This window comes from Lichtheimia ornata, assembly GCF_029851405.1.
Source record: "Lichtheimia ornata isolate CBS 291.66 chromosome Unknown scaffold00009, whole genome shotgun sequence".
NCBI lineage: Eukaryota > Fungi > Mucoromycota > Mucoromycetes > Mucorales > Lichtheimiaceae > Lichtheimia > Lichtheimia ornata.
Window position 1 is genome coordinate 502,220 of NW_026695329.1, and position 20,027 is coordinate 522,246.

The 20,027-nt window shown below is 43.2% G+C and overlaps 6 protein-coding genes across 6 annotated transcripts; 2 read left to right on the forward strand and 4 right to left on the reverse strand.

Annotated features, from left to right (window-relative positions):
- Positions 1–3,981: 3,981 nt before the first annotated feature.
- O0I10_003066 (uncharacterized protein) lies at positions 3,982–6,229 on the reverse strand (the record flags this gene model as incomplete). Its single annotated transcript, XM_058483140.1, has 9 exons — positions 3,982–4,447; positions 4,506–4,634; positions 4,689–4,755; positions 4,811–4,923; positions 4,993–5,056; positions 5,121–5,316; positions 5,369–5,612; positions 5,671–6,044; positions 6,119–6,229. 9 exons carry the CDS (start codon positions 6,227–6,229, stop codon positions 3,982–3,984), a joined length of 1,764 nt encoding a protein of 587 aa, XP_058346229.1.
- A 1,632-nt stretch (positions 6,230–7,861) lies between these two features.
- On the forward strand, positions 7,862–9,652 carry O0I10_003067 (uncharacterized protein; the record flags this gene model as incomplete). Its single annotated transcript, XM_058483141.1, has 7 exons — positions 7,862–8,018; positions 8,099–8,221; positions 8,277–8,339; positions 8,405–8,484; positions 8,592–8,909; positions 8,972–9,153; positions 9,217–9,652. 7 exons carry the CDS (start codon positions 7,862–7,864, stop codon positions 9,650–9,652), a joined length of 1,359 nt encoding a protein of 452 aa, XP_058346230.1.
- Positions 9,653–9,965: 313 nt separating this feature from the next.
- Positions 9,966–12,350, reverse strand: O0I10_003068 (uncharacterized protein; the record flags this gene model as incomplete). The annotated part of the gene is made up of 11 exons (XM_058483142.1): positions 9,966–10,153; positions 10,217–10,363; positions 10,440–10,937; positions 10,998–11,126; positions 11,187–11,309; positions 11,372–11,494; positions 11,566–11,688; positions 11,767–11,880; positions 11,949–12,071; positions 12,142–12,225; positions 12,290–12,350. 11 exons carry the CDS (start codon positions 12,348–12,350, stop codon positions 9,966–9,968), a joined length of 1,713 nt encoding a protein of 570 aa, XP_058346231.1.
- A 2,496-nt stretch (positions 12,351–14,846) lies between these two features.
- On the forward strand, positions 14,847–17,367 carry O0I10_003069 (OPT family small oligopeptide transporter; the record flags this gene model as incomplete). Its single annotated transcript, XM_058483143.1, has 5 exons — positions 14,847–15,028; positions 15,099–15,459; positions 15,525–15,581; positions 15,649–15,710; positions 15,783–17,367. 5 exons carry the CDS (start codon positions 14,847–14,849, stop codon positions 17,365–17,367), a joined length of 2,247 nt encoding a protein of 748 aa, XP_058346232.1.
- A 342-nt stretch (positions 17,368–17,709) lies between these two features.
- On the reverse strand, positions 17,710–18,836 carry O0I10_003070 (uncharacterized protein; the record flags this gene model as incomplete). The annotated part of the gene is made up of 7 exons (XM_058483144.1): positions 17,710–17,777; positions 17,864–18,028; positions 18,095–18,198; positions 18,273–18,304; positions 18,457–18,573; positions 18,636–18,687; positions 18,748–18,836. 7 exons carry the CDS (start codon positions 18,834–18,836, stop codon positions 17,710–17,712), a joined length of 627 nt encoding a protein of 208 aa, XP_058346233.1.
- An 855-nt stretch (positions 18,837–19,691) lies between these two features.
- O0I10_003071 (uncharacterized protein) lies at positions 19,692–19,998 on the reverse strand (the record flags this gene model as incomplete). Its single annotated transcript, XM_058483145.1, has 2 exons — positions 19,692–19,858; positions 19,932–19,998. The coding sequence occupies 2 exons, from the start codon at positions 19,996–19,998 to the stop codon at positions 19,692–19,694; spliced, it is 234 nt and encodes a 77-aa protein (XP_058346234.1).
- Positions 19,999–20,027: the final 29 nt, after the last annotated feature.

The window sequence follows — 20,027 nt, forward strand, 5'->3', positions numbered from 1 at the left end:
TTGACCATAGATTGGCAACTCCTTATCACCCACGAGCAAATGGCGTAGCCGGGCATTTTAGTGCAAACACATCGGTAAGGACTTTGAAAACTGATCAAAGGTGCTCTCAGGACTGGGACTTGTTCGTTCCAGGTGTGCAACTTGCTATCAATGGAAAGATATCAGAAAGGCATGACTCTGCACCCTTTTCCTCATGTTTTACCAAGGAAGATGAATACCTTCGGTGATTATCGAACCGAAACAGATGTGAGAGCAATGACAGAGAAAGAAGAGTTGCAAGAGAGATTGGAAGCAATGGAGAACGTGGTATTTCCAGCAATCAACGAGAAGGTGTTGGCCATGCTAGAAGCAAGAAACAAAGCCTTCAATGATAAGCATTACATCGTTGATCTCCCTATCAACAATAAGTAGTGGTGATCGTACCAGAGAACGAAAGAAACAAGCTCGATCCTTCACATGACGGTCCATTCACAGTTGTCAGGAAGACACGAGGGTGGTAGTTATGTGTTGAAGGACATCAAGTGAAACTTCTTGGTGGGAATTACGCACCATCGCAGCTGAAGTTGATATCCCAAGACTACGACTTGCCATGTGACGATATATACGTTGTCGATCGCATTATTTGCTCATGAGAGAGTGGCTCCTGGCAAGTACAAATACTTGGTAAGATAGAGCTATCGTGAAAGGCGACACTTGGGAACCCGAATCGTCGTTTACAAACGTACACACCATTCGATTACTGGAAAGACTTGGTGAAGACAACCTGAACCAAAGCCTGAGAACCACGCGTGGAAAGAGAAAAAAAAAGAAACGCAAAAGGCAAAACACGAGTTGGGACAAATGACGCACCTCGCAAAAACCACTCACGCAAAAGACAACGGAACAGCAATCCGAAACAACCCGTGCGTAAATCACTCCGCCTCCAATAAGTATTACATTTTCACACATTCTCATACTCTCTCTTTTCTTCCCTTTTTTCTTACACACTACTTCTTCGCGTTATAATGAACCTGGAGGAGGGTGATGTGGTGAACCAGTGATTAAGATCGGTCATTATCACATCTCAGACAAATCATCCAAGTGAGACATGTCCACTTGTAAGCCAGCATCTCACATTATTCACCTCTCAATCAACGCTAACCCATGTCAACAGCCTGCCATTGGATTAAAACTTTTTCTATAGCCGATGTATAAATACGTAGTTCAGACATTAGATTGATAGGTTGATTCTTTTTGAATATACACGCATTCTCAAAGACTTTCTCGTTACATTTGATATACATACATCACACCAAGCCGAGCACATTGCTCTAATAAAAACCCCACGTTTCATTGTAAAGTTTGGAGATACAGGCACCTTTATGTTTGTAAGCGTGATGCTATATGAAGAGTGGTCTTTGTTCATTGTCAAGTAGGTGGACCTGAGGTGTGTATGGTAGAAGTTGTAGTAGTTCATAGTAAAAAAATCGAGACGTTGTTGTTGGTGGTGAGTGTTCACTTAAAAAAAAATGAGGTGTGTATGGTAGAAGTTGTAGTAGTAGGCGTGGTGAGAGTAAGTGATACTCGAATAGGGAGATTTATTCTTGAGAAGAAGAACCAGGAAACTAAGATTGGATAGTAACCAAGGATAACCATACACGAGCTGAGTCTGGATGATGGGTACACGTGATTATTCATGGACACGACAGGACCCTGGCAGAGCAAAAGATGCAGAGGGTCGTGTTGTGTAACACAGCTACGTTTGCATGAATGAAAGGGTCATTGTATAATTACTTTATGGATCATCTAGGAACAGGCATGTATTGCTAGCTAACGGCCACTTTTATCCAATCATCATTGTTGCGAGATCCACTGCATGGGAACGATGCCCCTGCTCTAGACATTCATTTCCATGATTAAAGTAGGTTGATCCGAGCTGATTTGGCTGAGTTACGCTCACACAAGATTACATCGGTTGAGCTACATCGAGCGTGCTTTATGTCCAGAGTGGTGTAATCTCTCTTTGACCGCAGCTCAGTCAAATCAGCTCGGATCAACCTACTTTAATCATGGAAATGAATGTCTAGAGCAGGAGCATCGTCCACCTACAATAGAATGCACAAAAGTTGGGAATGCACAACAGTGGCTATTAGCTGCCAATGTATGACATAAAAGTGAGGGTTGCGTACCTTTCATGCATTGTCCCTGAAGTCCTGACTTTTTAGCTGAGTTACCCAAAGAGGTCCTTCTGCATCTTTGGCTCTCCAGGGTCTAGCTACTTGGCAATGAACAAAGACCACTTCCCATATAGCATCACGCTTACGAACATAAAGGTGCCTGTATCTCCAAACCTTACAAACAAACATGGGGTTTTTATTAGAGCAATGTGCTCGGCTTGGCCAACTGCACCTTTGGTGCCAGTTTCACGATCAAGCTTGCCAACCCCAGATTTCGCAATGTCACTACCAGCCAAACTGGATCTGGGGGTCGACCTCTTCGACGACGACGACCAAAAGATATTTTTTGGGCTGTTTGCGACATTGAACGCGAAACTTTCACACAAGGTGCTGAGGTGTCGTGTATGGATGTTGTAGTATGAGACGTGGTAGAGTAAGTGATACTCGGTGAAGGTGATTTATTCTTAAGAGGAAGAACAAGGAAACTAAGATTGGATAGTAACCAAGGATAACCATACACGAGCTGAGTCTGGATGATGGGTACACGTGATTATTCATGGACACGACAGGTGCTGTTGGCCAAGCCGAGCACATTGCTCCAATAAAAACCCCACGTTTCATTGTAAAGTTTGGAGATACAGGCACCTTTATGTTTTACCTATGCTGTAAGCGTGATGGAGTTGCTTTTTCCTAGTGGATGGTGTCGGCTGCATTAACGGAAAGATGAAGAGCTGAGTGAAACGGTACGTGGTGGTTACACAGGCACGTCCTTGACAGGTTGCTACTTACACAAATGGATGATGATGATGATTGCCTTTTGTGAAGGTACGTAAGTAAACAGCATCCAATAATGAAGGTGTGTCAAGGTATGCATCACATTTGCATGTAGAAGAAAGTCGAGCTGCATAAACCAATTTGTATATGTAAAAAGATACGTATACATATTGAATGGGTCACTCATCCTGATACTCAATGGAGGGATCTCTTCACTTTTTCTCTTCTCAAGCTCATCCCACTTCCCTTCCCTCCTTATTGTACATCACAAAAGCCATGTACTTCTTGCATGACCGATAACCGGACCACCTTTATTATTCCATCTTCGAAGCAATAGTATGTAATCCACAAGCTAGCAAAGTCCAAGCGTGTAATAAACAAAAAATGCTTTATTTCATCTAACTATCTTGCTACATTGCCACAACCATCGTCGTAGTCGTCGTCCGTCATCGTTCGTACTCGTACTCGAGCTCGCCAGTAGGCGTCAATCTCATCGTCACCCAATATCCAAAGCACACAATTTGAAAAGAGTGTGATCTTTCAGGCTTCTTTTCTTTGAATCTCGCTGTCGTTATCGTTGTCATTATTATGAATGAGGTGATCATTGTAATTGTCATTGTTGTGAATGTGGTGACCATCGTCTCTATAAATAAGAAATCAGGCAAGTGTTTCGTTCATGGGTATGGTTGAATAAGGTAACTGAAAACTGACATTGGTAAGTAGCAAACGATTGCAATTGAATGGAGCTATACAATAGGCATTGTCGCGGGGTTGATGTTAACCTTCTGCTGCCAACCATCTTTTATTCATGCATGGTAGTCATTCGAGTGGAGCATATCTTGTGAGGATCATGAAGTTGAAAACGTGTATGGGGTATTGATTACTTTTCAACAACATATGGAATACAATAATAGGATGGGACATTAATGATTATGGGACACCGAGAAAGGAAGAAGGATAATAAAATCAACAAGTTACAAATGAAGGTGGCATGATGATCGATATTAGAAAAAGACTACCGCTTCATTGAAAACAACCCTAATGTACATCACTATAATTCGGCAGCTAAATCAGCTTGTAGTCGCGTTGTTTCTACTGCCAGCTCATCAAGGCTTTGTTTCAACAGCTTCACATCATCAAATTTGCGAGCTTGCTGTGCTTCCTTGATATATCCTTCCACCAGCATTTGCTGTTCCTGAAATGCCTGCAGCTGCAGCTGTAATTCCTGTACCCTTGACGACGATGCCGATCCATTGATCCTTTTCGATCCATTCCTTTTCTCTGCTGGTTTGAGGATTCTCGGTAACATTTGAAGGGGTAACATGTTTTGCTGCAAGTACATATTGGCTGCTGTACAAACATTGCTTTGAAGACGACGAAAAGCCGATGAGCTCGCTGGAAGCGTCTTGATCCTTTTGGCCAACGCGTCAAATAGTGCAAAGTTGTCGAGTAGGGATTTGCGAATCTTTCCAGCTCGTTGAAACGTCTCTTTGGATTGCTTTGAGATCTTTTCCTTACTGGAACAATTGGTTACTAATCATGTTCAAATACAACGAGCTACCGCATAGTACTTACTCTAATAGTACAATGATATCATGAAAGAGGGGTAACTGCTTCTCGATATTTTGTCGTGTGATGACGAGTTGATTATATAGCTGTACAATGGGTGCAGGATTCATGGCTTCTTCGTATCTAAGCTTTCGTCTTTTTTATCGTGTGAGTCGACGATGTAAACAATGTTGAAAGAGTCATGCTTACCTAAAGACAAGTCGCTGGCATTCACGACATGCTCTGGTATCTCCAACTGGTTCTTGATCAAAGCCCTCTTGAAAGAGTCATTAGCTTTACGAAGACCATGAATGATCCAAAGAAACAAATACCTGATGACATGTTCAAGAATAGGGGTATCATTTTCGAACAACGAGCATTTCCACATACAATACGACCACAAAGACGACAATGATGCTTGCGATTCGTGATTGTAAAAGCACACCTTTTTCGACAAAGTCAACAATGAGCCATGATATCACTTCCTCCTTTTTTTCCCAAAAAGTTCACTCACGAGCATAAAGGACATTGTATCACGGACTTGTCATCTTCCCACTTTGTCACGGTTTGCTCGCCATCTACCATAATCAAGCATTCACGTGAGTAGATCATGCATTGCCTGACAAGGATCACGATGCATACCTCGATACTTCAACTTCATACTTAGGATACTATTCCCACTCGACACAAATCCTGCGCGTGGTGACATGACACTGCTACCAAGACTGCTATCCGATGTTGAATCCGATCGATCCAATGATAAGCTTGCAAGGGATGGACTTGGGCTAGCGCGTTCTATTTTGGCTCCGGTATCAGCGGCATGATGAATTCGAGCGAGCTATTGTATATCAATCAATCACTCTTCCATTACAAATGAAATCCATGTTTACCTTTTCCAATCTCTTCTCCAACCTATTACTCTCGAGATGTACACGATCAATAGCCTTCTCTCGTCTCTTGATGAATGTCGCAGTCAAATTCCTCGTTGCACCATGATGATCAATGTATCCAGTTCTTGAAGCAAAACATGCAGCACACACACGACACCATACGCCGTTTACGGGATCGTGCCTAGCCATTCGATCGAGCTTCATCTCATATTGTGTATGTGGATCGCAAAAGAGTTTGCCACACCTGAAACATTGATATCAATGCCATGTCCATGTTGCTATACCAATGATAGGATACATACTGTCGACAATGTTGCTTGCTGAGTCTACCAAGCGAACGTCCACAACCCGATAAGCTGCATATGTCGTTTGGGCCCTCTCGTTGCCAGTGGTCTCTTGTGACATACAGGTCTGTTTGCTGTCGTTCGGCATCGGAAGCAAAGTAAACAGGGTTGCCGTTGCCGAGATTCAAGTTGCTGAAGCTGTTCATGAGTGAGGGATCGAAGAGTTGTTTCAAAGATCGTTCGACACTACTTCCACCCCCTCCTGGTGAAGACGACGAGGAAGAAGGTGGTGAGCGGGGAGTCAACGTCGTCTGAACTTTCTGTTGTGCTGTGCGGAACCATGACAGTAATGCTCCCTTGGAATCTTCTTCGGTGTGGGCTGTGTCTAGATGCTATCAATGAGGTGGGCAGTTATGCATTAGCGGGTTTGCCATGAAAAGACACGTGTGTGCGTTGTACACTTTACAGTATTGAGAGTTTGAAGAGAAGGACAAGGAAAGTCGCAAATGGGGCATGCGATATCATCCACTGGGACATAGTCTTGGTAATTATACGTTGGTGAACGAGCAATGGCCATAACGTGGGGTGTGCAACGGGGTATGAGTGTTTTCTCAAAAGAAAGTTTACCACGGCTTTCTCATTTGGTGGTGCACAGGTCGATAAGCGGGGATTTCGGTCATGCGTTGACATGAAACAAACATCATTGTCTATCACACATGTGGGGTAAGCATGGTCACTTGTCAGATCACATACCTTGTTTTTCTTTTTACCTCTCTTTATCCATAACACAAGCAAAGCAGCACATGGATGCATCTCACTGCATGAAAAGGAGTAATGGCGTTAGCAATAGCATAATACTTAAGAGAGCGTACATTATGCAGCAACAATGATAGTAGACTAGCTTCTCACATTGTAGTAAATCAAATGAAATCAAACACTGTAAAGAAGTCAAGGTTGCAATGGATGATAGCAGTTGATGATAGAGTGGACACAAGGTACTCCCTTTTCGAGAAAATGATCCGCTCACTGTTACATGGGAATAATACGCAGGGATAACAGGAAGGGGGTTTTGACTATGAGTGTGCTCAGGCGTAGTAGTAATTACCGCCAGGATGAATAGCATTTTGTAATCACCTTTCCTTCTTCCTGCTACAGGCACGAATCGCTGATAGGGCATTGGGGAATCCTTGGCGGACAACAAATGCATAATAAAGTAGGGTGACACATTTGGGAAGGGGTCCCCATTCAATCCTAAATACCCCATCACGGCAGCAGCACAATAATCATTTCCAATCGTGATAAGAGATCAACGTTACCATTATTTCCTTCTTCATCTTGAATGGGTGTTGTTGTATATTCAATATGAAGCAGAACCAGATCCATGATACATACATACCATCACACCACACATACAACAAAGGTGGCTGTTGTTGTTTTGTTGGATGGGGTAGAATACAAAGAGTAAGTGATAGCTCCACCTCCGCATGGATGGGGGGGAAAGCGTTTGTCGAAAATCGCGCCTTTTTATTGTGTATTTCAATATCTTATCCTTCCCCCATTGAGACAAAGGCAATGCACCCTTGAGTAGCAACAACGGCAGGATACCAGAGGGAGAGAGATCTCCGCAGTGTGCAACAAGCCTAACGTCCAATATTAAAAAATGTGCTGATCCAGCCACACCTTTATTCCACCAGATCCCTTGTTTTGGATATCCATCACGTTCTTTCATCCGGGAAGATGGCAATTGTCAATGGATCCCTCGCACGGTCAAAGGCAACACATATGCAATATTATGCCTGAGTGCAACCACAAGTAAATTGTACATGAGCAAAAAGGCTGTGGCACGCAACAGCGTCGTGGTATATTCTTTTTCTTTTCTTCTCCTGTTTTCTACGTTTTTGCCTCCTTCCTCACACTTTGTCTGAGAGCGAACTACGGCCAAGGGGGGAATCACCTTTGATCGTGCAGAAGACCAGGTACAAAAAGATGCGACATTTTACATAGTGTCATATAGATTTCCCATCCAGAAGAGGAGGGGCACAATCATCCATTTTATTCTCACCACATATAAAATAACACGACGACAGGATATAACACACCCTTTCCCAATTGCCTACTACTCCTACTTGTTCCTCGGCCGTCTTTCTCCTTTCTCATCTCACACCTGCTGCTGCTGCGTCCTCCAGTCTTTTAATCGATAACGACAACAATGTCTGCATCATACGACGGCTTTTGGAAGATATGCGATGATAATGGCGTATGTCATTGTGATTGGCGTCTCACTGTCTATGGCTGCGAAGAAGAACAACACATGGTCCCATTCTATATTGCATTGGCAGCATTTTCAGGCCTCGTCGGTACAATGGGTAAATGTCTTTGCATCAACAGCAACAACAACAACAACAACACCAGTAGCAGTAAAATATTGATTCATGCCATCTTACAGCTGCCATCCTCGGTTACTATCGCATCATCCTCTTGAATCAAACCGTATTCGATTGTCGTACTGGTTTTCCTAGGCCCAAGCCGATCGAATCGATGATCGTCTTTGGTACAGCGTTTAACATACGTAAGTGATATCGCTTTTGGCGCCAGTTGCACGTGGACTCATTTCGAATGGCTAGTGCGTATGATCCATGCCATCATTATGGTCACTGATGTTGCTCCCAATGTCGCATTCCGCTCATGTATGTGCTTGAGAAAGAAAGCTATTCAAATAGTCATTGACACGCCCCTCGTTGTTGTCCTATAGTCATGTTTGAATTTCCTTGGCACTTTGGTATTGGCGCCCTGGCATGCTATCTATTTGGCATCGCTCACACGTTGTCCGATGTAAGTAACCATTCTTTTTTCTACCCCCCTTTTCCATCCTCCTCCTTGAGAATGCCATGTGTATTCACGTGTTTTATGTGATCGCGCATGCGTGCGTGTGTGAATAGAGTAACAAGACGGTTTACAATCGCTGGGTACGATCACCGATTATCATTGATGGTGTCTGCTTGATCTTTATCGTGGGCCCTCATTTCACAAACAATGTTTGCTCCATTGCTGCTGGTGTCTACGCTAACAAACAAGATTATGTCATGGCAGAAGGCTTCACCAATGCATTGTACTGGTTCTGGACATTCTATACAGGCTGCTTGGGTATCCTCATCTTATTCGCAGGCCTACGTCTCTTGCGTCTTTTGACACGCCATTTGCATGAACGACAACAAGGCCAAGTTTGTATACGAAAGGTCAAATTAGGAACACTAAAGGTAAATAACAAACTTACCACGTTGATGGATTGTCATGCTTAAAAGGTGAACCTTGTTGGTAGGTCAAAATTATCATCGTGGCTGGAAGTGCCTGCTTGACAGGATTTGCTGTCATCATGATCTTATATGCAGCATGTCGCATTCCTATTACTAAAAACACTGCCGAGAATGTTGCCATTGCCTGTGTTTGGATGTTCAATGGTGTTGCTGCAACAGCAGCTATCTTTTTGGGTATTGTGCTCAAGTACGTATCATTGGATTATCATTTCAGCTACACTATGCATATTATTGACATCTCATGATATAGCCCTAAACTTGCCACACTTGCTGCCAGCTTTGGATCTTCATCGGGTGGTGGTACTTCCGCAAATCGATCCCACCATATGTCAACATCCTCTGGTACCAACGAGACTACCACAGCCACTCAATCTGAAAGCAAATGGCAAGCTACACAACATACCAGCATGGGAAGCGGATGGACAGCAGTCGATAGCAAGCCAAAGTATAGCCTTGGTGACATCAAAGACATGCCTGAGTTTATTACTTCTGGTGGCGAGACCATCCGAAGCCAAATAGACGAGGATCAGCTAAACTACAACGCCATGACAAGCATTGCTCGTGCACCACCTCGCAACCTTTCCTCTACCGAGGATCACCGATATCGCGTAGCAGAGAATGATACTATCACCTTATCCTCTACCACTGGTCTTAATACTGCCATGCAACACAACCACTATTATTAATCCCTATGTGTCATGTTTAATCCATCCGCAAATGTACGCTTTTTTATGTCTCATATACACGTAGTTCTTAGTAAATCAAACTTTTTTGCTTTTCATGGGCGTACATGTCTTAATACCTTGCCCTTTTGAGGATATTTTTAATGACTTATTGTGTATGGGAATTGCACGCGACTAGCATCGTAGATCATGCGGGTATTCTAACCTTCTTTCGGGGGTTTATCAATATACATCGGCATTCATCCAGCAAAAGCTTAACTATACAATACAATGGATCTGGGGTATGTATGATGGAAATGAAAATGAGGGGTAAACTTTATTTTTTAGCATCAACGTTACTAAGCGCACTGACCACGCGTTTTGCAAGGCCAACAATGTCGCCGTCCAAATCATCGGCAGGATCTTCAGGTGGAGCTTGTCGTAAAAGGTCGGGCGACTTGGCAATGCGTGTGACAGAATCTACAATCTCAGATGTACTTGCAATCTTTGATACCAGCTCCGGATCTATTCACAGCAACTTTTAAGATACCTTCCTTTTCCCTTTTCATGCACAATCATTCGACCCACCATTTCCTTCCAAGAATTGCTCAATTGTCCAAACACCAATATGTTGAAGCGCGACGCTTTGATTCTCATCAAGAAAACGTATCAGAAAATGTCGTAAGCCATCCGCTGGTGAAGTCCACACGTCTACAAACGGCGAATAATCCTTGGCTAATATGACAAAAAGTATATTGCTGAGCAAGGTGATATAATAGAAGCACCCCATCACCATGGCTAAATATCATACCTTTTGAACTCAGGTTTCCGATGGCAGCTGCTGAATTGCGTTGCACCTCCATTTTGGTACTTGCCGTCAAGGGCACCAGAACTTGCAAGATGCTCATGCTTAGTAGCTGTGGCTTCAATTCGTCGCTCAACGCCAAAACAGCAATAGCTGCCGTCATCTCCGTTTGTACACTTGCAGGTACACGATGAATCAAGGTACGGATACGTTCCACCGCTCCCGCTTCCACAATGGCTTTCCTGTTCCTTTCAGAGCTTGCCGCAAGATTACGCAACGTTGAAATGGCATGGCATTGTATCTCCTCATTGTCGTCATAGGATAGTAGCTCGATCAATGGATTCACAAATCCTTCCTCAATGATTGGCGACTCGTTGGCAGGATGAATAGAGATATTGCGGATACATGCAACCGATGATAGGATGAGTGGAAGGAATGACGACTTGAGCAAGCGCAACAATGGAGTAAGACCTTTGCATCGAACAATCTCAAGTTGATACTTTTCTATCAATGGGTTGTCAGAGAGAGAGGAGAGGTATAATTCATGCTCCTTTCAATGCTTACCATCCGATGCTAAATTTCGGAGAGCCAAGGCTGCTTGGCATTGTACTTTGAGACTTTTGGTTTCCATCAGGGCAATGAGATATTGAACAAGCCTTGAATCCGTTTGCGCCAGCTTTTTACGGTTCATACCTATGATACGTAGTTGGCGTAAGTCGTATGGTCATGTTGCACCATCGTTCCATAGCATACCATCAGCAGCAATATTGCTCAAGGCTGTCGTGCAATAGTATTGGACATCCGCATCTTGCGAGCTCAAAAGGCTGATTAGCACAGGAATAGCACCCGCGTTCACCAATTGCTGTCGATTATCCTCTACGATAATGATGGGACCAATCATTAAATGGATTTGTTGTTATCATTTACTATACACTTACGAGTATGTGTCATGTTGAGAAGGGCACCTGTAGCATTGCGTTGTACTCGTTGATCCTTTGAACGTGCCAGATCCACTAACAGCCTAAGAGCATCCGACTTGGCGATCCTGACCTTGTTATCATCTGACGTATGTACACATAAAATAAGCTCCCATGCGAATAAATCATTGTGCCGTCCATCATCCATGACTTACCATGTGTAGCAAGGTTTGTGATACAACCCACTGCATTGCATTGAACTTCGACACTGGGGCTTCCCATTTGGCGGATCAATTGTTCAAGACCTCCGAGTTTGACAATCAACAGCTTATTCTCCGCTATAGTAAATGGATCAATATTTGTGTGCGTTGAGCATGAAACACGATTCAGGGCGAAAGGAATCTTCCATTACTTACTATTGACTGCTAGATTTGCCAGGGCAGCACTCGCCGGACGTTGTACTTCCACATCATGCGATTGTAACAAGAAAAGAATGGGATTCAACGTTTCCTTTCCAACTTGAGATACATCTACCATACATACCCCACAAGTCAACCATCAATGCATACACCTTCAGCATCATCCTCTCTTCTACTACCTTTCTCGGTAATTTCAGCAAATGCAAGTGCAGCCGATCGTTGTAAATCCACGTTATCCGAATATGCCAAAGTTGTAAGAGCCTGAAGTGGTTCACCTCGGAAAAAGTTGGTACGGCTGCGATCTACCACGTTTTAGGGGGGGTTCAGTATGGCAACATCATGGCATGTATGTATATGCATATCAACTCTTACTTTCGAGAAACCGTAAAAGTTCGGCTATCGCATCACGCTCATTGTCTTGCAAGAGTGGTTCATAGATCCCATTTCGATGACGTTCTATTCCACAAGAACAAGGTGTGAATTCACCGTTTGCAAATGGCCTGGTCCTTGAATGCCTTACTTCCGAAACAATCCTGACAACAAGACGAGGTACAAGCACCACAGCTACTCGTGTTTCCCATTGGCAATGCCGTACTCGTGGAAGCAATACTGGATGTGAATGACAGAGAAAGAGCAAGGTGAAATGTGTCGCGTTGACGGTGGTTGACACAGGAGACGAAAAGACAAAGAAGCGAAACACGTGAGAAGGAGTAAGCACATGATGGCGGCATGGCGAGGCGGGATATGGCGATCCAATGAAATGTTTCACAATGCCCCTCCAGCAACCCATTCTGCATGATTCTTTGTTATATAAATCCCTCCCTCCTTTGACCTCGTTGTAAGCATACATCAATCATGTCATTCATTTAATACAATAAAGGTCATCCATAATCTTTGTTCATTCTCACAATCACGTTGAGCTCATTGTTGACATCGATACATACAATGACATGGAATTGGATTCATTGTATAACCAAGGATGCACTTATGTCTTGCTGTGTACAAAGGATCCCACAGGTGTGCCTTTGATTGATGACTTTTTTTTACACACAACGTGGCTATAGGTCGCTACATGTAGTACCCGATTCCCTATCCCACCTTACGCTGGCATGTGCCTGGATTTTGTGAGTACACGTGACACAGCATTCAAGTCAAAAGCTGTTCTGCATCAGGTCGACCTTTGATGCCATAATAAGAAACCACGTATAATGAATTAAGGCATGCCATTAGAAAAGGTCATTGTAGTAGTTTCTATCACCTCCATGTTACCAATAACGTACCATAGTCTTGGAAAGGGGATGACTTGAAAACATTTGTGGGATGCTTGTACATCGTGCAAACGTCTACTAATAAGGACAATTACCATCAGGGTGCAGCAAGGTGGAAAATCAATAAACCTACTCAAGAGTGTGTGAGCATGGTGATGTGATTGCACCTGCTGCTAGTGTACTCCACTACATTACCACCTCTTTAGGAACAAAATTTCCTTGCAAGGAAGTGTGAATGTACGAAATCAGCCCATGTGAGTGAAACATGATATACCAGATACTGGGATTGGCAGCGGTGATGAACGAAAGATACATTATGGGAGCTTTTGACAGTTGACGCCTTATTTATCATCTCTATGCTGGGTTCCATTGCACCAATGACATTGACTTCCGAGGATGGCCGATATACAATTCATCTTCTTGTCTTCTAAGAAGAGCGGGAAAGAGAAACTGCTGCTTCCCGTGAGAATAAGTAAATAGGTGTGCCCATAGGACAGCATGGGTGATACATAATACTCAGCAACCGATCATAGGTCAGTCACCTTCTTATCATGGCTCCTCTATCTCGTGAGCTGTAACTCTATCCAAAGATTAGGGCAAATTTTAGAGAAGGCTGAATTAGGATGCACTTCTTGATTTGAACATATTTCCCTGAATGAGCACAAGAGAGGAAAAAAGTTGATGTCAACGTCTAGTGTGATACATCCTGGTGGCAGTATTTGAGTATTCGAGGTATCCCCTAAGCTCACTCTTTGTCAACGCACAATCGGATAGGGTCGGGGATACTCGTGCACGTTGTTCATCTTGTCAATAAAGGCCAACGTATTAATGCGTATGAGATCCCCATCTACTATATAGCTGATGGTCAAATGCTCTCTATTTTAATGATGAGATTGCTGTACCATACATTGGGAACCCCTGCTTATCATTGATCATGATGTCTCAAGCTGCATATCCATGCACACAAACGACTTGAGCTTTTAGCCAGCAATAGCCTTATACAACGATATCCAAAATCAATACTTCTCGTGGTACATGTAAGCTCTTGTTGCCATGTGACACATTTTGTGAGAAAGGTTCTATAAGCACTTCTCCGCTTTAATGCATCAGATCACGAATCGCACTCGACCGAAGGGATGTAGCGCCAATAATACAAAGGAAAACACACACATGGAGTTGTTCTTTTGTAAATGATATCCACCCGGTGCTGTCCCATCTTTAATAGCGCGTTGTTAGGCTGTCGGCATTGATGTGCTGTAGCTGTTTATGGGTGCTGTAGTCTTTGTGTTACATGGCAACAGATGCCTTGGTCGAAAAAGGAGATAACTGTCCTTTTTAGCAGAGCGACCTGCCATTAGTGGCAAATATCCAAAGACATGCTCATATGCAAACAACTTAACAGACTCAAATCACCATTTTTAGGGAAGAAATTTGGTAATACATCCCAATGTAGAGAAAAACTATCGAGGCGCCACAGGTGCTGAGATGATGCATTATTCCGGTCGGCCATAGTGATGTTGCTAGGCAACAGCTCCTCTGTGCAACAATGTTCACACAAAGCCAAATATCGTATCCATTGATTGATGTGCCTGGTAGATAGATGTGACGATGGGAAAAGAAATCGCCTATCAGAACACAAAATCCCATCTGACGATGGGAAGACATCTCTGTGAGCTTATTATTTAAATACCTTGACAAAGCAATGTCACCCAATCCTTTGGGCAACCTTTTCTTCTTTTTTGTTATCATCCCCTTCTTCTCGTTTGCTGTTTGACCCTACTTTCAGCAACGTCATCAGCTTTATTTATGATGGAACATGATACCAAACATGAGTTAAATGAGCAGGTCTCTGCCAACTCGCTCTCTGAGAAACCTCCCACCACTACGCTGCACGACAAATATAACGATGACTATGATGTGGAGCCCATCCATGCACATAGCGAAGATGAAGAAGACTCTCCCATCGAAGAAGTCCGGCTTGTAGTGCCAAAGTAAGTACATGGATACCTCTTCACAAGCATGTAACAAGAAATGATGCTGAACACGACACATCATTGATAGCACGGATGATCCAACATTACCCGTATACACTTTTCGCATGTGGTTCCTTTCTATTATCTTTTGCTGTGCATTGGCCTTTATCAACCAGTTCTTTTGGTTCCGACAAAACGCTATGGTTGTCACACCTTTGGTGATCCAATTGATCAGCTTTCCTCTTGGCAAGATCATGGAGAAGGTTATTCCTAAGTCCCGTTTCTTTAACCCTGGTCCCTTCAACATGAAAGAACACGTGCTTATCACCGTCATGGCCAATTGCAGTGTAAATACTGCTTACGCCGTCGACATCATTACCATTCAACGCCTGTGGTATGGCCAAGACATTGGATGGGGTGGTGGTTTGCTGCTTATTTGGACAACTCAGGTACGCTCGTATAATGTACAACCTTATTTTGTGGCATGTAGCTGATGGTTGGATTTTCTTTTTAGCTCTTGGGTTATGGTCTCGCTGGTCTTTGTCGACGCTTTCTCGTATACCCGCCTTCGGTATGTCAAAAGTCATCATGCTGCTGCTATCCTTTTATCTAATGTGCTTATTTTTATTGATGCATAGATGGTGTGGCCTGGTAACCTCGCAAACATCTCTTTGTTTCGCTCATTCCACATTGCTGACAAGTAAGTAAAGCAACCAAAGTCAATATAAACCAACTCGAATGGCCTCTTTTTAAACGCTATATATACTTTTAGGGATTGGACCGGACCTACTCGCATGCGATGGTTCTTGTATTGCTTTTGTGCCATGTTCGTATACTATTGGTTGCCAGGTTACTTCTTCCAAATCCTCACATTCTTCTCGTGGGCTTGCTGGATCAACACCGAAAATCGCACACTTGCACAATTAACGGGCGGCTTCAATGGCTTGGGAATGTTGGCTGTGACATTCGACTGGTCAACAATTGTCTCATACCTTCAATCGCCTCTTGTGGTGCCATGGTGGGCTATCGGCAATGTTGCTGTTGGCTTTGTTATTGTCGCATGGATCATCTCGCCTGCTTTGTACTATTCAAACGTTTGGGATGCACAAAAGTTCCCTATTATCACTCAAGAGCTTTTCGATAAATTTGGTGAGCCATGGAACAACTCGATGGTACTCACTCCTGAAAGAACGCTCAACGAAACAGCCTACGCTGAATATGGCCCCTTGTACATGACAAGCTTCTTTGCATTTACATACGGCATTGGATTTGCTGGTCTTACGGCTGTGATTTCCCATACCATCTTGTATCATGGCAAAGACATCATCACTCAATACAAGCGCTCACGTGAAGAAGACATGGACATCCATGGCAAGCTCATGCGTGCATATCCCGAAGTCCCTCAATGGTGGTACATTGCTACCTTCATCGTTGCGTTTGGTGTTTCATTTGCAGTGATTTATTGTTGGCCCATGCAATTACCATGGTGGGGTATCTTTTTGGCTGCTGGTCTTGCTGCTTTCTTTGTACTTCCCATTGGCATCATCCAAGCATTGACAAATCAACAACCTGGTCTCAACGTGATCACCGAATTGATCATTGGTTTTGCACTTCCCGGCAACCCTATTGGCAACGTGACCTTCAAGACGTATGGCTACATCTCCATGTATCAATGTTTGCAATTTGTTAATGATCTCAAGCTCGGCCATTATACCAAGATCCCTCCAAAAGCCATGTACATGGTTCAAACAGTGGGCACCATCATTGCTGGTATCATAAACCTCGTAACAGCACGCTGGTTAATGGATACGGTGCCTGACATTTGCACTGACGCTGGATACCCATTCACATGTCCTTCGGCACGCACCTTTTATTCGGCATCTATCGTTTGGGGTGTTGTGAGTCCTCGCAAGATGTTTGGGCCTGGATCAGTGTATAATTCAATGCTTTGGTTCTTCCTCATTGGTTTCCTCCTACCTGTCCCATTCTGGTTGGCACACAAAAAATGGCCAAACGTTCAATGGCTCAAGTACGTTCACATTCCAGTTATCCTTAACGCCACTGGTATGATGCCACCAGCTGTACCACTCAACTTTTCGGCTTGGTGTGCTGCTGGTTTTGTTTTCATGTGGTATCTACGTCGCTACAAGTACCAATGGTGGAGCAAGTATAATTACATTACCTCGGCTGCATTTGATAGCGCCGTTGCTATTGGTGCTATTGTTATCTTTGGTGTCGTTACAGGATCAGGATACACCCCCGACTGGTGGGGCAATGGTGGTCAAGGCGTAAATGGCATGTTTGATAACTGCCCTCTTGCCTTAGCCAATGCATCCAATGACTGTGCTTTATGCTAAATGACTGTATATATCTACGTACATGATAGCCAATTGTTTCCCCCCTTCAAACGCTTTATTACTTCTACCCTTTTCTTATTGATGTAAAATTTTGTATGTCTGTATATAATGAGCACCTTTATTCGCTCCACAAAATAAATTCCTCGCTGGACCTCTTACAAAACATGCTATATCACAAACATCTTTTAATGGTCTTTGTAGCCATTCTTTGTTAATAAACATGGTATCATTGTTAAATGAGAAATGATCAGCATATATAAAAATGTATATTGATAAAGTTTGAGATCTCATAGAAGTTGACATAGAGGAAGGGAGCATATATAGGTTTATGGGTTAACATAGTCAATTGAGCGTTTGCGATTGTTGCACGGTGTAAAGAGCCTTGAGATAAGCTTTGGATTCTTCAATGACTGTAGTAGGTGAAACTTGGCTGGTTCGTATCGAGGGGCAGGCCTTGATGAATCATGAACCTTCCCAAGAAGGCGCCATGCCATACCGTTAGATGTCATAACGATACGCTTGATCCGATGCAATTCTGCAATAAAAGTCCTTTCGAACAGCTTCGGTTCACAAAACTCCACAGGCAAGAAAATAGCATCGATCAAAATGGGGATGTAGACATCCTTCGTCAAGGCGAGCAAGTAAATGTATCCTGTAGTGCCTACAATTGACGGTAGTTAGATATCATTTCCCTTGTAACTCATGAAAACCCAAATGTTAGCTTTACCAACAACATCAGCCGCCATTATGCTTTTAACTTGTCCATGACTTGATTTCACGTCTGCCATGATTGTGCTCCAAAGTAGCATGTCAAACTTGGTGTTTGTGGCCCTATAGAAGATCCAAGAGGATTAATTTGTTGCGAATGTATAATGGAATGGCCCATCGAATACCTTGGCTTTTACCTTCGATCACATCCGTATACTTCGCCAAGTATCTGGTGTATATCACATGCCAGTCGACCGTTTTTCCTTTGCTTGGTGATCATAATGAGGATGTTGAAACATGTGTAAATGATCAAATGATAGCTAGAGAAATAAAGTAAGCATCTCCAAACCACCGCATCAAGGAAAGATTATAAACACCTACGCGTGCAGGTAGACCTGCTCGGGTCATCACATAATCCATCATTTGGCTGTCGGTCAAACCAAGGCCGAAAACATGTCCAAAAGAAACAAACGCTGCTGCTATAGCCTTTTCCCGTGCCTTGAATAATACAACGATGTAAGCTAAGCATTGTTACACGTTACATGCATGTATTCACTCACTTTCGTTCTTGCTGTGGCGTAGTTCTTGTGGTCTTCAACGTGCCGTTGCTTCCTATGAAAGGTGGGATCAATAAGTAAATGAATGCATCATCATGAAATTTGGTCAGCTTACCATTTGGCATAAATGTCATCATTTTCTGCTTCCTGTACATCCTGGCTGTCCCAATCTTGTATGTACTCCTTGTTCACGTTCCTCTTCATCGATGGAAATCTAATTGACATGGTTACCACCTAAATCTTCTCTAAGATCCCATATGCTTACCGAGGATGATGACGATGCGATGTCCAGAGTCTATATGCATGATAGCCAAGAATTGCGCGCCAATCGATTCACAGTGCACCGGTACTCAGACATGCTTGAGTCTTTGGGTTGCTGTATACTTAGATTTGGTTACTGCTGTGTCTCCAATGGCATCATCAGCATCCACTTACTTATAACACCTACAAAGGAGCCCCAAATTTCCCATCAGGCTGGGGTTGCCTTTTGCCTACAAATGTACATCAAGGCATCCTTTTAATAACATACATCAATATACAAACGAAGATGATGGTCATATTTACCACAAAGAAGGATCCATCAAGAAACAAAGCCAAATGTCATTAGGCACCAATGAGCACACCAAGTGATAAAGCAATGAAGTGAGCTACATAAGAGATGAGTGCATGAGTACCCTCTTTTGGTTAAAAAAAACTATCCTTGAGACTTACCAAAGGCCAAATGCATAGAAAGAAAGGGCGAATGATAGCGTTGGCGACAACAGCATTGGTGTTTATTTGTGAGTGGGCGTGAGAAATGTTGTCATGATTGATTGAATTGATAAAATGGTCAAGCATCTTGAAGTACTGAGTCGAAGCGATCGAAAATCAACACCTGATAAATCCGCCCATATGCTTCTTCCACATGTCATCAATCAGCTGGGATGGTAATGGCAATAAACAATCGTCTCCAATAGAGCAATCGAATCGAACGGTCACTGATTTCCTTGTGGTGAATAAGCATGTCTTTCATCATCTTCATCCTCCTTACCCTCATCCTCTTGAAGCATGTCAACGTTTTCATCCCCGTTGATCACTCAATGTAGTACTGCATTCCTCTCGAAACCAGGATCGATCATCAAACGTGACAAGTCCACTCTTGCTCATATTGTCGATCTTCTCGTTGAGCCCTGCAACCATGGTGGGTTTTTGCTGGTTAATTTCTGATCGAGCTTGTGCAATGCCATCTACATGTAATGCGATGAATATGGATCAATAGCTATAGCTGCAAGTCATGTATGATGTAACCAAACCTCTTACCATTCGCATCGGTACTCTTGTATTTATCGATAGCTTTGAGGATCATGCCATCCCAACAATGCTGCATTGTTTCTTTGTTGCCAGGATCTCGACGCA